The sequence below is a fragment of the Atheta coriaria genome, unplaced genomic scaffold (genome assembly GCF_025399875.1).
Source record: "Atheta coriaria isolate IRGN ID8LTWV9N9 unplaced genomic scaffold, Caltech_Dcor_3.1 hic_scaffold_10_pilon, whole genome shotgun sequence".
NCBI classification, from domain to species: Eukaryota; Metazoa; Arthropoda; class Insecta; order Coleoptera; family Staphylinidae; genus Dalotia; species Dalotia coriaria.
Genome location: NW_027045452.1, coordinates 5278655 through 5292966, shown reverse-complemented (window position 1 = coordinate 5292966; position 14312 = coordinate 5278655). Strand labels below are relative to the sequence as shown.

The window sequence follows — 14312 nt, the reverse complement described above, 5'->3', positions numbered from 1 at the left end:
GTAAAATACGAGCACAGAGCAATGTTTTTGGCAAAAACGATTTTCTAGCAAATTTAGCAATTTTCTACTTCAATTATTCCGCCATTTTGGATTTACCCATTTATATAACTCTATTATACCGCTCTATACTAGCTTTAACAGAATATTATTTGATCATATCTCACCTCGGAATCTCCTCCGCTGTCTGTACCGTCTTTTCTGTCGGACGACGGAGGCAGCAGTGGCGGCGACACCTGCGTCTCCACCGCCGCCGCCCATGCCGCCCGACATTTCGGCGATCTTCAACATGCAGCACAAAAGCACCACGAGCATGTCTCTGGCGCTAGGACATAGCTGTCCGGTTGGGGACCGCTTACGCTCCGTATCCGTCTTTGCGATGGTCGCCTGTTTTGAATGTCTCGAATGTTTCTCAGTGCCGCACATCAACGCAACACTTCCTGCGGTTATGGTTTCCTCGCGTGACGGAACTGTGTCAACCGGCAAAACTTATCAGAAACCCTTGATAATATAACAATGCGCAATAATCAGTCTCACACTCCCATTGCATCTATCAAATTCAAACATTCACAAGCAAACACTGCCGAATTGCGGTTGCATGACAAGGAAAATGGGAATTTGAGATTTGAGTCATAATTCCGACAATAAATGTGATGACGTCACAAGAGTCAACTAGCATCTGAACTTGGGATGCACAGAAAGTGCAGTTAATAACTTTAATTCCTCTAACAAATGTTTCAAGTTAATTCGGACATAAATAAAAAAGTTGAAAAATTGAGTTGTCAGTTCAATGCAGAAGGAAGTCGAGTTGTTTTTTAATGTTATGAAGAACATGCGGTAATGTGATTAGTCGGTTGACAAGGTGACGAAACGTTGCGCATTATTCACGTCTCAAACGTTTGTCGTCGAAAGCTCGAGAAAGTTTGCTGCGATCTGATTAAATTAGAACGACTGCATAGCTGTATGGTGTATATGGAATGTAGTTAAAAGTTATTTGGGGTTGTTATTGGTTGTTGCCGGCGGCGTTCATACTTTCCACGCTTCTTTCACACAGATATTAATAGCAGTTATGGGAAAGCGTGGGGTATGTCTTTGTTTCTTTTGCTTTCTTCGCGTCCCTCCAAAATTAGCTCTTGCATAACGCTTGTTTACTTTTAATTCCCTTTGTATTTTTACAGACAAAATCGATTATGCAAGGGTTATTCTTGAATTTGGATCTTGAATTCTGAGTTTTCTCTGAATGGTAGCTTGTTTGGTATAATGGAGACAACATGGTGTTTTCAAAATGGCCGCTCGCGCTCAACGCGAGACGCCAAACAAACAATATCCAAACAACTTTCAAACATTCAGATTTAATCCTTCAAATGCACATCGGTTACACTCTGTCACCTTAAACTCACAGTATCACACACTGAACACTTTTTCCGATCAATTTTCTGATTGATTTGCACGCTTTGATGATTTATACGCAATTGGGGATATGATGCGCGAATATGGCGGTTGCCCACGCATTACTGAAACGTGTGGAGAAGCTTTTCGTCGCGAGGCACGTTTGCGCGCGCTCGCCGGCGGCTTAAAATAAGTTTCATCGCTTTTATTTCGTTTTGCTTCTCATTGCGCTCGACCGGCGAGTAGCGAGTGCTGCGTGCTCCCTTCTGCCTCCGCAACCGCCGCAGCAGAGGCAGTCTAATTATATTTCATGTTCGCATGTGTCCACCAACATGCGCAGCGACATGTGCACAACTTTCAGAAGTCGGAGAAGTCACATTTGAAGCCGCAGCGCGTAAGCTTAGTTTGTGGTTGCAAAGAGCAAAGCGTCGCGAGGAGGTCAAAATTCACGAAAATAGAGTCGCAAAAATATATTCACAAGTTCAACAACAACACATCACCCACGATGGTTCAGAAATATTTTTCACTTTCAGCGAATGAAGCAAACTCAATTTTAACTTTACAGACATCCGTCAGTCGGATGCCTATGTCGATGCTGGTTCGTTTGATGATAAAAACTGAATCATTCAAACCGCATCAGTTTTGTGTTAGACAAAAAAAGGGAGCAGTCTCAAAGCGGATGCTGGAATGATTTCTCAACTTTTATCAGCACCACATTCTGCTTTTGAAAACTCCTGCGCGAGAGTTTTCGAACACTTTTCTCTCTGCAGCAACAATCGCAAACCCTTAGAAAATACTTTGTATGATCGCTCCTAAGTGCCACTTCATTTATCAATTTCATAGTGCAGGAAAGCACAGCTTTTAAAAAGAAGAGATAAATGTTTCAAGTCTGTTTAGATAGCGCTGCTAATGTTATGAATGAAAATGAAAGCTGAACAGATGCGTCTGCTTTTGTTTTTCTATGATCTTTTCTGTATCCTGCTGAACTTTTACGAAAATATAATAATGACGTTTTTTCTTTTTCAAATACTGGTGACATTTGCCTAAGAAGCATCCGCGTACAGTTTGTGAAGCGTGACTTTTATTTGATGTTCCATGCATGAAGCTACATGCTCATCAATTCACATTCAACTCTTTTGTTTCCTTTTGCATCTTCGTGCCATCTTTGTGTCAGCTGCGTGTACGGGCGATAATATGAACGCGTTTGAATGCCATCTCTGCGCATATGGGCGTTCAGTGATGGTTATAAAAGTTACAAATGTTACATGTTGCATGGCGGTGCAGCTTGCATCGTCGCGTGCATCAATTTAGATTTTTGAGGCGCGTGCTAATGGACGTTATTGTGGGAGGTCTACGGTTTCATCCATTCTAATGACCGCGTGCGCATCCTATGTGCCTGTAGTACGTTGCTTCGTGACAAACAAAAACGTCGAGAGGCAGGAACAAGAAGGAGTGTTAGATAGAGCGTGTAGAATAATAGAAGAACAAAAGCGTGGATTAGTGTGATGGAAATTTTCTTGAATGGAATGCTTTTTTCATTGAGAAAACTTTCTTGATTTTATCAACTTGGATAGAGAAAGCTTTTAGTTAGCTAGTAAAAGTATATTATGAAACATGAGACTAGTAATTCCATCAAAATTGTCAGAAGCTTCTAAAAATATTCAATTTATTTATGCTCTTGTAGCAATTACAGCAATTTATTACTACTACTTTTGTTCTCATGTACTTTGCTTTGATGAGAGTTTAAATTATGACAAACATTCAAAAACTCAAATTTTAGTTGCTGGCAGCGTTGAATGTTTGACGTTTGTTATGAAATATGACGTCATGGTAAGCATGCTATTGCATCATAACCAACTCTCACAGCGTCTCAATCACATATTTTCTACTTGAGTATGTTTAATATGTTTATACGAAGTGCAGTGGATTAACCAAACGCCAACAGCGTTTTCCAACTACACACATTATATAAATGCAGCATGTTCGTTGTAATACGCACGACGATACGTAATATAAATATAAACGCAGCAATGCATGGCTATAGTATATGTGTGTAGATGTATAGATCTTGCTGGGAACACTCCAGGGGCAAAAGAAACCAGCGAGAGTGAAGAGTTGAATGTTTGTTTGAAATATCTTGGGCTTAATGTTGTGAGTTGTGCTGCTATTGATGCAGTGTATATTCATCGTAGCAACGTAAGTATTCAAGTTGGAAGGAGACAACAGTCTAGCTGTGATGTGAGGACCTTTGGTATAAGAAGTAAGTGCACGGATATGCATTATAAAATTAGATATGTGACAGAAAATAAAACAGACCAATGGCAATGAGATGCCATAGTTTGTGCTTCATGCGGAATGCTTTCAAAAATTAAATCCAACAGTATAGAAATATGTAAAATTACACCATAATTTTCTTTTTAGTTTTTTTTTTGCGAAAAACACTTACAGCAAAATAATCTAATGAAGTAATTTATAAAACCTGCCATTTCATTAGTGGCATGTTCTATACTAATTTAGACCCATGCGAGGGTATATTTATAATTTACGGCTTTTGATTACGAGTGTTTCGCAATGTTTGCAACTTGCCTCAAGCTAACAACCGAATGTTTGAATTATTAACAAAGTGTAATCAAAATGAAAAGTGCGTGTAAATTACATTTATTTATATAACTATAAAGACTTGGCGTGTTTCTAATCATTTTCATCATTTGCCAACAAATATTAAGAAAACGTATTTTTTCATTCACTCAAATTGAATTTGTAAAAAACAAGCAATCTGCCGTTTAATCAGGTTTGACCTCGCAACAATTTTCTTTTCATATTTGATGTGTTAATAGAAATTTTCTGCCAACGCAAATGGTTGATATACATTGAACTAACTGAATTAGAGACTTGATGGAGAAAATTGGCCTTGAGGCACAAATAAAGATTTAGATATGTTTGAAATCTTGAGAATAATCACCTTTGCAAAATATTATCATAAATAAACTTACCAATTATTAAAGGTCCTTTACAATTATCCTCCATATTGTTATATTTTAGATTTGTATTTACTTTGGTTTGAAATGCTTAACCATCGTCGAAATGTTCCATATTAAAACACCTAAAACAAATTTTCATGTTACATTCATGTTACAACGTAAAATTTACATAAAATATAGTTATGCTAATATGTTCATTGTTTTTCTGCAAATATCTAGGTCAAACGGATATGTAGCTGTCATTTACAATCCTTGTTTACTGATTCAACCTCAGGACAATCAAAATAAGATGCGTCAAGTATACCCGTAGCCAATTATTATGATTTTGGATTTGGTAATGATAAAGCGTAACATTTGACATTATTAAACATCGTTTAACCTTTAGGAAACACTTCAGACGCAACAGTTTTACATTTTTCGGCATAACGTTGGCAGGATAATCCATATCATATATACTATTATACCTACACAACACATAACCATTTTGCCAGGACTTAATATTTCTGCTACTGAAACAATACGCGACTGTATGTGTGTAAATATGTCAGAATTACCTCGCAATTGCCACCCGCCGCAATCCAGGGCGCCGGCATCGCAAAATTCGCACAGATATGCTTTGCACTAAATCACCCCCGTGAACCGATTTATAGACAATGTTTGTATGTTGCGATTAAACAGTTTTTTGCAGCACTATTTTATGAAAGATACCACACGGATTGTATGCGCGACGGACATGACGGGAAATTTCAGCGTGTGAGTGAGAGTTGGAGAGCGCGCGCGCGGGCGGGGTTGTTGCGCGCTGGCGAGGTCCTCGTTGCGTCGCGGCCACCCTCTTGCGATGGAGGTGGTGTTTGTATGCACGCGCGAGTGACACGGATCTTGCGTAAGCGCGACACCTACGCTTTAAGCGTGGAAGCAGAAAACCGATATTGATTTTAGCATCCATGACGTCATTTACAACCCTTAAAAGCGCGTCTGTAGGGAGGCATGCGCTGAAAGCACAAGCAAACGATAATGCGTGTGCAAAACGTGATTTACACCTTTGAAGGTACGTAGAATGTAACAGTTTTAGACTGTCTTGAAAGCACGGATGAAAAAAACTCAACATTTATGTCAAAATTGCTACTTCTTGCAAATATTAGGAACTACTGGTGCAATTCACTTTTTAGCTCCTAAACCAATTAGACAATTTAAGGTGTTTCATGGTAGTTTCTTTATTGTACTTTGAAGAACCTTCTACACTTCGGATAGTCAAAAATACCTAAACCCTTACGTAGAGATGATAGTAATGATTATATTGTTTAAACTAAGAATATGGTGTGGAAAACATCATATATCTTGTGTGTCGGTTGAGCGAATTTGTCTAATTATAGAGAACTAAGACCCCTTACAGTCCGGAATTTTTTACAGTAGAGTACCTTGTAATCCGACAAATTACAAGTCGGATCAAGCCGGGTCCGGATTACCGGGATTCCACTGTATTACATTTATTATTCTGCCATTCAACTCCCTAAACCCTCTGGAAGTGTACTACAATACCTATTAAAAATAGTATTATTCAAAAAATTTGAAAACATTTACTTTCAGTTTCATAATCTTTGTTTTAGAGACCTCTTCTACACAATGCATACACTTTCCACTAATTCACTTATATTATATTGCAGTTTTTCAGCCTCCAATTGTCCATTAAGAGACTTTCTCCAAGATTCATAAAACCTTCAAAACCCTTTGAAAGTGCCCTAATATTTCTTTCTAAAGTCAGCATTTTTCAAAAAAATTTTAAAGCATGCTGTACCCTTGTGCCATCCTGCATTACACCAAAATGATTTGAATGTCTTTGATTTAAAATGTATTTCAAAATTTGAAATTTCTGATTTGTATGGAATAACGTTAGGTTGAAGATCTAAAGGTCACTGGTTCAATCCCTGGTTTCGGCACGTTGCTTTTGACAGAGCTTTATCAACCTCCTAACACTGAAAATGCTAAAGGGGTTTTTAAAAAGTAGCATTCTTCGTAAAGTATGTAAGTATGGTGTAGAAAACACCCTGTATCTAGTAAACAAATTGACATTTTTAAAGTTTGTCACCACCATATTAAAGTTCGAGAGTTCCTCTACACGATGCATATCTTGTCAATCTTCTAGCTCTTTTAGAAGTGCCCCAAAACTTTCTATAAAAATTTTCAAAAAAATTAATAATATGGCGCGCAAAACACCCTGTATCTCTAAAACTAACTGTCTTTTTTAAAGTTTGTCACCGTTATTTTAAAGTTCGAAAGTCTCCCTACACGATGCATACCCTTTCGGTCTTCCAGCCCTACTGAAAGTGCCCTGAAATGCCTTTTGAAAATTGAAATTTTTCAAAAAATTGAAAACATGGTGTGCAAAACACTCTGTATCTGGTGAACTAATTGACCTTTTTAGAATTTGTCACCGCCATATTAAAGTTCAAGAGTTGCTCTACATGATGAATACCTTTTTCATCTTCCAGCTCTTCTGGAAGTGCCCTTAAATGCCTTTTGAAAATTGGAATTTTTCAAAAAAATTGAAAACATAGTGTGCAAAATACCCTGTATTTCGAGAATTATTAACCTCTTTTAAAGTTTTTTACCGCCATCTTAAAGTTCGTGAGTCTCTTTACGCGATCCATATCTTTCCAACCCCCTAACCCTTTTAGAAGTGCCCTAAAAAGCACTTGAAAAATAGCCATTTTTGTCCCAAAAATTTCATTATTTGGTCGAAGAACAGGCTCGAACCTTTCTTGACAAAATTTTTTAGCCGAACAACAGGGTCGAACTTTTTTTGTTAAAATTTTTTCGGTCGAAAAACAGGATCGAACTTTATTACTTAAAATTTTTCGGTCGAATTTTTTTGTTAAAATTTTTTCGGTCGAACATTTTTTTTGTATACATTTTTTTGATTGAATTTTTTTGTAAACTTTTTTTTGGTCAAATTTTTTTGTAACAATTTTTTCGGTCGAATTTTTCTGTAAAGATATTTTCGGTCGAAGAATAGGGTTGAATTTTTGGCGATTACTTATGTCAAGAACGAAAAGGTCCACGAAAAACGAATGCATTTTCTCTAAAATTGTAAATAGGGTCTAAACGGTTAATGTTATCAAAAAAACGTTACGAATATAATCGATGCAGGTTTCCGATTTAAAATTTAATCAAAACTAATAGTTCCATGCATAGTACGAGTACAATTCTATTCATGTTCTGCACTACCACACTGAAAGTGTCAGTGTTTACAAACAAACATGTTTTCTTATCTCGTGCAATTTTTGTGCGATCGCCACGCGGTTGGCTTGTGTACCACGTTAGTCTCATTTTTGTCGTCAGGTGATCTGCACGCACATTTTCTTCATTATTCTTAAGTTGCTAAATGCTTCTTCGATTGTGCGCGATTGATGTGCAGGGTTCGTACCACGCGGATTGTACTCGTACATCCTCTTATACTCAGAGGTAAAGCGTGAGTGATGTTTCGTCGGTCGTCGTATTCTTTTTGTATTATACGCGTATTTCATCGGTTCTACATAATTAAGGCATAATTAAGGTCCATACAACTCATTGGATATACCAAAACGCAAAAATTTATTTTGCATCTAGGTATGTTCTCGCATTTCTTCAGCTATTTGAAAATCAAATCCATTATTAACTTTACTTGTTTGCGCTTTTCCAATTGTTTTACATAATTCAAAATAAAATTCTGGTTTGTGCTATAATTTTTATATTTTGTTTTTGGATTCCGAAAATAAATTAAATTCTGAATGCAGTAACACAATTACAGGGCCCTAAAAAGGCCCTATTGACATGTCAAAACCAATTTTTGTATTAAAAATGCAAATTGTATCAAACTAATTTACATTGATATACCATATATATATATATATATATGTTGCATATTTGATAGATGTGTTTTGAATATTTTTATGTTGATAAATATTTTCAAAGGTTAGATGGCGCTACGATGTACGGTTTTGCATTAAATATTGCTTGTTGGTGGTAGTGAGTGCACACCGTGTCCGTGTGGATCACGCAATTTCGCGCTAGAGATAAGTTTGTTTACCTACAGGTATCGAATCTTTATTTCGTGGAATCAAAACACCCCGTTGCTGTTTATTATATTAGCATCGTAAATTTATGCAAATATTCTTCAATTTTTTCATGAACAAAACTAACAATTTTATATTAATTTTACTAGTTTATTATAAAAATCATCAAAAATTCAAAACATTTTTATTATCAGCAGATGATTACGGACTAATGTGTTACCTGGTAAACGAGAAACGATGCATGTTCAAATTAAATATCACTTAAATATTTAATGTATAATCTGTCAATCTGTCAGCATAAGAAATCAGAATTAGGCAAATCGAATTTGAATTTTTTTATTACCTTTACCAATCTAAATTTCGAAACTACTGTATCATTTATAGATGGCAATAGCATGGACTAAAAATTGTAAAATAAACTTGTATTGTTTATTTCTATATTTATCAGTAAGCGTGAACACAACAATTGTGTTTGTTTGAACACAAATACACTTTCTTATCGCATTGCCGTGTGTCGACGTTGCCAGCACCCCATGCCGCATCTTGCCGTATCTTGTTCAGTTTCGATCGCAGGTAACGTGCCAAATGCAATTCGCGCACGACGCGCCATCGACGCGCCGGCCTTGCGCACCTCTTGCTTTCTTATCATAAACTGTCTCGTCGTTGCTTATGCAGTTTGCGGCCAGTTTCGTGCCGGTCTCTGGTTGGTCCAGGCGTATTTTGTGCAACTCGTATCTTTTATCCGGAATTCTACTTTCCAATTCATATTATATTCGATCCTCAATTTAATTTTGACTTGACTTTAGCAACTTTAGTAAAGTTATTTATTATTTGTGCGTTAGTGTATCGCGGCCATGTTGATTTATTCATCATTTGGATGACCCATCGTGCAAATGTAAGTAACTTTTAACTAAACAGCACAGATTGTTTGTTTTTCTCCGCTGTGTGAATATAATATTACTGAATATAATATATATTGCAAAGACACAAGATAGTCGCGTACCCTGCTGATGAATCTCAGACTTAACTGATCCTTTGCTAACAAAAGCGCAATAATTTTTCACTTTTTTTCAATTTTTCAAAGCGCGCGGTGTAAAACGGGCCATATCTCGGAAACCTTTTATCACATTTTGGTTTGTTTTAATTTGATGGTAGGGCAAGAGTGCATTTTTTAGATACACCCCTGAACCTCCGCGAAATTCGGGCGTAACTGTCTCATGATATTCACTAGCGAAATCCTCGAAAAAAAAAACTAAATAATCGCGAAGGGTTCTCAGGATTTGACGATTAGAAAAGAAGCAAACTATCACGAAACGGTCACAGTGAGGTCGTAAGGCAGTGAGGGCGGAATTTTGCGACGGGGCAGAATTGCATCTTCAAGATCGACTCTTGCGTTAACAGAAGCCAAGGAAAAAATATCACAATGAGTTCATAAGATATGACCAGTTTTCCGCCGTAAGTTTTGAAAATTTGGAAAAATGGATAAACCTCAACCCTCACTGTTCTTAATACAAGTCACTTTCACTGTCACTTTCAAAACAGGATTGAAAATTATAAAATTTCAGATTATTCTTTATAGAACAAGATAATAAAATATATTAACTGCGTGAGGTAAAAGTTTAAAAGTAGGTAGTCGTTTTTTCGTGTTTTTCCCAGATTTGTCAATTGCCATTATCTTCTAAATTGTTTTTTAATATAGACTGCATTTAATTCTGGATTTTGGAATACGTTATTTATACGAATATGAGAGTAGTAGTCCATAATATTTTTTTATTGCATTAGATTGTATCAACAACATAAATTGTTCATAGTTCTCACTCGTGACTCCATCACTCAATCGGTGTTTGTGTACAAATAACATGTTTTTTTATCACGTTGCAACGCGTCCGATGTGCTCAGCATTGTTTGTGCTATTTCGTACTTAGTCGATTGTGCGCTGCGGCATGGTGTGCTCGCGTTTACTGGGGCGGCGGTCTTCGTGGCGACTTATCGCGTTTCTTGTGATTTTAAGTCGGTAGTTGAATCACAATTAGTTACCAAAGATAGGATTTAGAATTAACAGACGAGTGCGGCTTATAGTTACTGAGTTATCGCGCATGGAACCAAGAATTTCGTGGTTTTACAAAGTACGCACCACGTGTTTACCGTCAGCCGTCGGGTATCTTCCGTCGGCGAAGATTTTCTGGTGGTTTTGGTTAGTGTATCCATTTGATTATTAATTTGAATAAACATCATTTGTGCATCGTATGGAATATTTCACTTGCGTAATTTTTTATTGTTTTTGGGGGTTTGCGCGCAATCTAGGCGTCTCAGTAACTTCAGCGTGGCGTCAAAAGATGCGGCATTAAATTCTCCGTCGGGTGGTTTTAGTTTGTTGCAGGAACTCCCTCTGTAACCCGCAAGAATTTGCATAAAACTGGAAAATCTCATGGTTTTCTCGGCTTTGCGCGCAATCTAGGCGTCTCCGTAACTTCAGCGTGACATCAAAAGATGCAGAATTAAATTCTCCGTCGGGCGGTTATAGTTTGTTGCAGGAAATCCCCCTGTAACCCGCAAAAATTTGCATAAAACTGTAATATTTCATTGTTTTTTTGGGTTTACGCGCAATCTAGGCATCTCAGTAACTTCAGCGTGGCATCAAAAGATGCAGAATTAAATTCTCCGTCGGGTGGTTATAGTTTGTTGCAGGAAATCCCCCTGTAACCCGCAAAAATTTGCATAAAACTGTAATATTTCTTTGTTTTTTTGGGTTTGCGCGCAATCTAGGCTTCTCAGTAACTTCAGCGTGGCGTCAAAAGATGCGGAATTAAATTCTCCGTCGAGTGGTTATAGTTTGTTGCAGGAACTCCCCTTGTAACTCGCAAAAATTGGCATAAAATTGTAATTTTTCATGGTTTTTTGGGGTTTGCGCGCAATCTGGGCGTCTCAGTAATTACAGCGTGGCGTGAAAAGATGCGGAATTAAATTCTCCGTCGGGTGCTTACAGTTTGTTGCAGGAACTTTCCCTGTAACCCGCAAAAATTTTGCATAAAACTGTAACTTTTTATTGTATTTTCGGCTAGCATTTTTCGGTACCCTGAATATACGAGTAAGTCACTTCTACCGCTAGCTTCGTACGGTGCCTTGAATGGGAGTCACGTCTACCACTTTTACCGCTAGCATCATACGGTACCCTGAATCGAGTCACTTAGTAAATATATTATATTACGTGAAGTAAAAGTTCAAAAATATTGGCTAAATATGCCAAGATGAGGGATCACGTGAACCCGGTGTCCTAGTTAGTTCGGAATAATTTTCCCTGATGCGGAATTTAATTCTGTGTATTGAAATGTATTGGGAGAAAAATCCGTAATGCGAGTTATATTAAAAGTTGTCTGTTTTCACCGTAGTACTAGTACTTGTTGCGCTAGGAATTGTAGTTTTTTAGTATAACACGCGAACGCGGTTTCAAAATAAGTTCGTAATAATTTTTCCAGATGCACAATTTAATTCTGTATCTCCCTGTATTGAAATTTATTGCGATAAAATTCCGTAATATGAGTTATATTGATAGTTGTGTATTTGCGCCGTAATACTCGTTGCGCTAGGAATTGTAGTTTTTAGTTTTGTAGTTCACAATAAGTTCGTAATAATTTTTCCAGATGCAGAATTATTTTTGTATCTTTCTGTATTGAAATGTATTGCGAGAAAATTCCGTAACGCGAGATACACAAATTTTAATTATTTTTATATCTTACTTGATCGAGAATTTTTCAATCTTGCATAATCTACCATTTTCTGGCTGCTATCTCTTTTAGTTTGGAAGATATTAGAAAATCGTTGATAAAAATTTATCAAGCATCCCCCCCCCCTTGAATATGAATTAAAGTTTCATTTCTTGGATTTCCAATTTACCTAGCTTATTTTATAGAGAATTATAGATAGATAATTAGGATTAAGAGACTCTACCATTATCATATAAACTGTTTTTAAATATAGACTGAATTTAATTCTGGATTTTAGAATACATTATTAATTTATTCGAATAAGAGAGTACAACGTTCATTATATAAATATTATTTCATTGCACTAGACTAGACTGTGTCAACAACGTGAATTGTTTATAGTTCTCATTCTTGACTATTATCGGTGTTTGTGTACAAACAACTTGCTTTTTTATCGAGTTGCAGCGCGCCCTCGCGCTCAGTCTTGCTTGTGCTATTTCCTCCTTAGTCGATCGTGCGCTGTGGCGTGGTGTGCGTTTATTTGCGTGGCGGTCTTCGTGGCGACCTATCACGTTTCTTGTGATTTTAAGTCGGTAGTTGAATTATAATCAGTCACCAAAGATAAGATTTAGAATTAACAGACCAGTGTGGCCTATAGTTAATGAGTTATCGCGCGTGGAAACAAAAATTTCGTGGTTTTACCACGTACGCATCACGTGTTTACCGTTGGCCGTCGGATATCTTCCGTCGGATATCTAAAACAGGTAATAAAACATTTACTTTTGATTTTCTTTTTGTATCACCCTGTTTAAAAAATTTCCTTAGTGCTAAGTGAAAAATTGACAATCTTTATTGTTTTGGGGTGATTTTCTTTTTAAATTAAAGGTTTTTTTTGATAACACCCTGTATGAGAGTTTTCCTTGATGCCAGCAAAAAATTTGCAATCTTTATTGTTTTGGGGCGATTTTATTTTTAAATTAAAGATTTTCTTTTGGTAACATCCTGTATATAATCTTCCAGTAATGTCACGCGAAAACAGGGCACAATTTGCTATTTTCCAGTGTTATCTTTTATAATTTTGCAGCCGTTAGCCTAGCGCGGCTATACAGGTCATAAACATGTTTTAAAATGACGTCATATGTCTTGTAACTATTGAACATACAAATTATGAACTTATATTGTATTTAGTTTGTTAATAAAGAAATGTTAAAGGCAATGGCTGTGTCTTATGACTTGTGCACCTCTTCCTTCCTTCATTTCAGGTACAGGTTCCAACTTGTAAAGTATTTCTCAGTGTAGTAGTCGGCTCTGAGTCGTCAACACTTAGAAATATCTCTACAAGTCTTTATAAGGAGTTCTCCCACTCGGGGGATGATCCCCACTATAAAAATTGTTAAGGTATCCTGTTTAATTTGTGTGTTCCTTCTTTCATTTCAGCTACAGGTAAGAACTTGTAAGAATATTTTGAAGTGTCCCCTCTCTTGAGGCGACTTAAAAATTAGAAATATTTTTACAAGTTCTTAAAAGGATGTCCTTATAAGGAGTTCCCTCTCTCTGGGGATGATCCCCCACCATAAAAATTGTTGATATGCCTGATAATTCCGGGGATGAAGCGCAGAGACATCGTAGCTGTAGGATGGGCCGGGAGCAATGGACGAATTGAAGCAGTGATCGACCGTAGACTGTCGACACGACACGTGCCAAACAATTTAAAAATTCCGTCACCCCTATTCTCTCTTCTCTTTTCTTCCTGTACTCTCTTCTGCTTCTCTTCTTACTTCTTCTATACTTTCTTTCCTGCTGCTCTACTTGCTCCTCCACCATCTTCTACTTATTCCTATTGTTGCTTCGTTGTACTTTGCTTTTCAAGTTATTTCTAACATTTGAATCTTTAATTTGTATGGTATGCAACCCACATTTCGTAAATTTCTTATTATTTAATAAAATTGCCTTCTACAACTGAGATTCGATCCATGAACCTCACGCATGCTAGCATATACACATGCCACCTGAGCTACAACGCTCACTTATCAAACACTATTTGTTTCTGGTTTATATGTTTACAACACTATAACTTTATAAAATTATACGCGTATAGCATTACTCATAGTTACACGCCGCTAAAAAAAAATTAAAAATCCGAACCACTGTCTCCTAGGATGGCAGGTCTTATAAATAAGATGATAGAA

General features: G+C 36.9%; 1 protein-coding gene across 6 annotated transcripts in view; it reads right to left on the bottom strand.

Moving 5' to 3' along the window:
• Nucleotides 1–5128, bottom strand: part of LOC135800714 (uncharacterized) — a 31610-nt gene extending 26482 nt beyond the window's left edge. Inside the window, exons 1-2 of one of the 6 annotated variants that reach the window (XM_065314029.1) lie at nt 4922–5128; nt 4380–4489 (exon numbers count right to left, since the gene is read on the bottom strand). In XM_065314029.1, the coding sequence (XP_065170101.1) occupies nt 4380–4413 (34 nt within the window). In that variant the 5' untranslated portion in view covers nt 4414–4489; nt 4922–5128. Of the gene's footprint in view, nt 1–164; nt 1349–1386; nt 1554–4379; nt 4490–4921 lie in introns of those variants that run through there. The other 5 variants (XM_065314027.1, XM_065314025.1, XM_065314026.1 and 2 more) reach the window with 5 other exon arrangements.
• Nucleotides 5129–14312: the final 9184 nt, after the last annotated feature.